General features: G+C 65.5%; 1 protein-coding gene across 1 annotated transcript; it reads left to right on the forward strand.

Annotated features, from left to right (window-relative positions):
- On the forward strand, nucleotides 1-1,407 carry LOC140645965 (feather keratin 1-like). Its single transcript, XM_072849407.1, has 3 exons — nucleotides 1-44; nucleotides 804-854; nucleotides 1,068-1,407. Exons 1-3 carry the CDS (start codon nucleotides 1-3, stop codon nucleotides 1,405-1,407), a joined length of 435 nt encoding a protein of 144 aa, XP_072705508.1.
- The last annotated feature ends 51 nt before the right edge of the window (nucleotides 1,408-1,458 follow it).

Genomic DNA, 1,458 nt, shown 5'->3' on the forward strand with positions numbered 1-1,458 from the left:
ATGCGTCACGCCACAGCCCAAGCACTGCGTCACGCCACAGCCCAGCAGGCAAACGTGCTGGCCCCACCTAAGGCCAGCGCTACCCAGGGGCCAACACAACACGCTGGGGAGCGGGGCAGGGCTCCCCACATCACAGGCCACGCCACCTCTCAACCAGGGCTGCCGGGACAACGGCCTGCTCTCCCAAGCACCCCTCCTCTGCCTGCTTGCACTGACACCCCCAGGGACAGCACCAAGGGGGCACAAGCCCAAACAGGCACCCTCCCTTCTCCCAGCTACAACCTCACAAGCCACAGAGGCACCAACACACACACAGAGCACACCCAATGGGAAAGGCCAGGCCTAAAGACAGCCGTCGTGACCTGGAAGCAAGGCGGAGACGCACCAAGCGGATGCAAGGGGCAGCCCTTCACGCCCGGCACACCTCCAAAGCCCACACCACCCTTCCAGGCTTACGACGAAACGGGGCCCCTCTGCACAACGCACCCACAAACCACACTACACGACTGCCACGGGATGACCTCACTGACGACACCCCACCTCTCCTACGCTTCGGCACAGTCTGCCCAATGCCCTGACACGCACCTGCCATGCAAATCCTCCCAAATACCTACTCTCACTTAAAAGCTGCCGCCAGGGCCAGATGGACATGTCCTCAAGAGCAGGGCATGACAAGGGAGCGTTGCGGGAAGGAAAACACACCCCACCTCATTGCTTGCCAGCCTCTGGCACGCAAGGGCTGCTTCCTGCAAAACGCTCTCGTGCGCAAAGGCTGTCCCGCCCCTCGGGCACTCGGGGACCAGCATAAAAGCCGGCCCGGCACCTCTCTCCCTCACGCACTTCTCCTCACGCCTTCTCCTCCGCCGTCAACAAGGTGAGCCTCAACACCCTTCCCCTACTCCTCCTGCCCCACCTGGCCCCGCAACTTCCAGCACGCTCTGCCCCAGCCTCAGCAGCCCTCACGCCTCCCCCCCCCCACGCTCCACACACACCCCCACCAGGCCTCCCTGGACTCCCTCCCCTCCTGCAACACCGCCCCTCGCACCCCCACGCCCCTCCGCTTCCTCAACGCCCTCTCTTCCAGGGCCCCTCCGCACCACACACATGGCCTGCTACGACCTCTGCCGCCCCTGCGGACCCACCCCGCTGGCTAACAGCTGCAACGAGCCCTGCGTCAGGCAGTGCGAGGACTCCCGCGTCGTCATCCAGCCTTCCACCGTCGTGGTCACCCTGCCAGGACCCATCCTCAGCTCCTTCCCACAGAACACCACCGTCGGATCCTCCTCATCCGCTGCCGTGGGCACCGTCCTCAGCTCCCAGGGAGTGCCCGTCTCCTCCGGTGCCTTCGGCTACGGCTTCGGAGGCCTGGGCTGCTTCAGCGGCGCAAGAGGCTGCTACCCCTGCTAAGGGCCCTCGCCACCACGCCTCACACCAACCGCACACGCCCGGCAACCCGCG

The sequence above is a fragment of the Ciconia boyciana genome, unplaced genomic scaffold, assembly GCF_034638445.1.
Source record: "Ciconia boyciana unplaced genomic scaffold, ASM3463844v1 HiC_scaffold_55, whole genome shotgun sequence".
NCBI lineage: Eukaryota > Metazoa > Chordata > Aves > Ciconiiformes > Ciconiidae > Ciconia > Ciconia boyciana.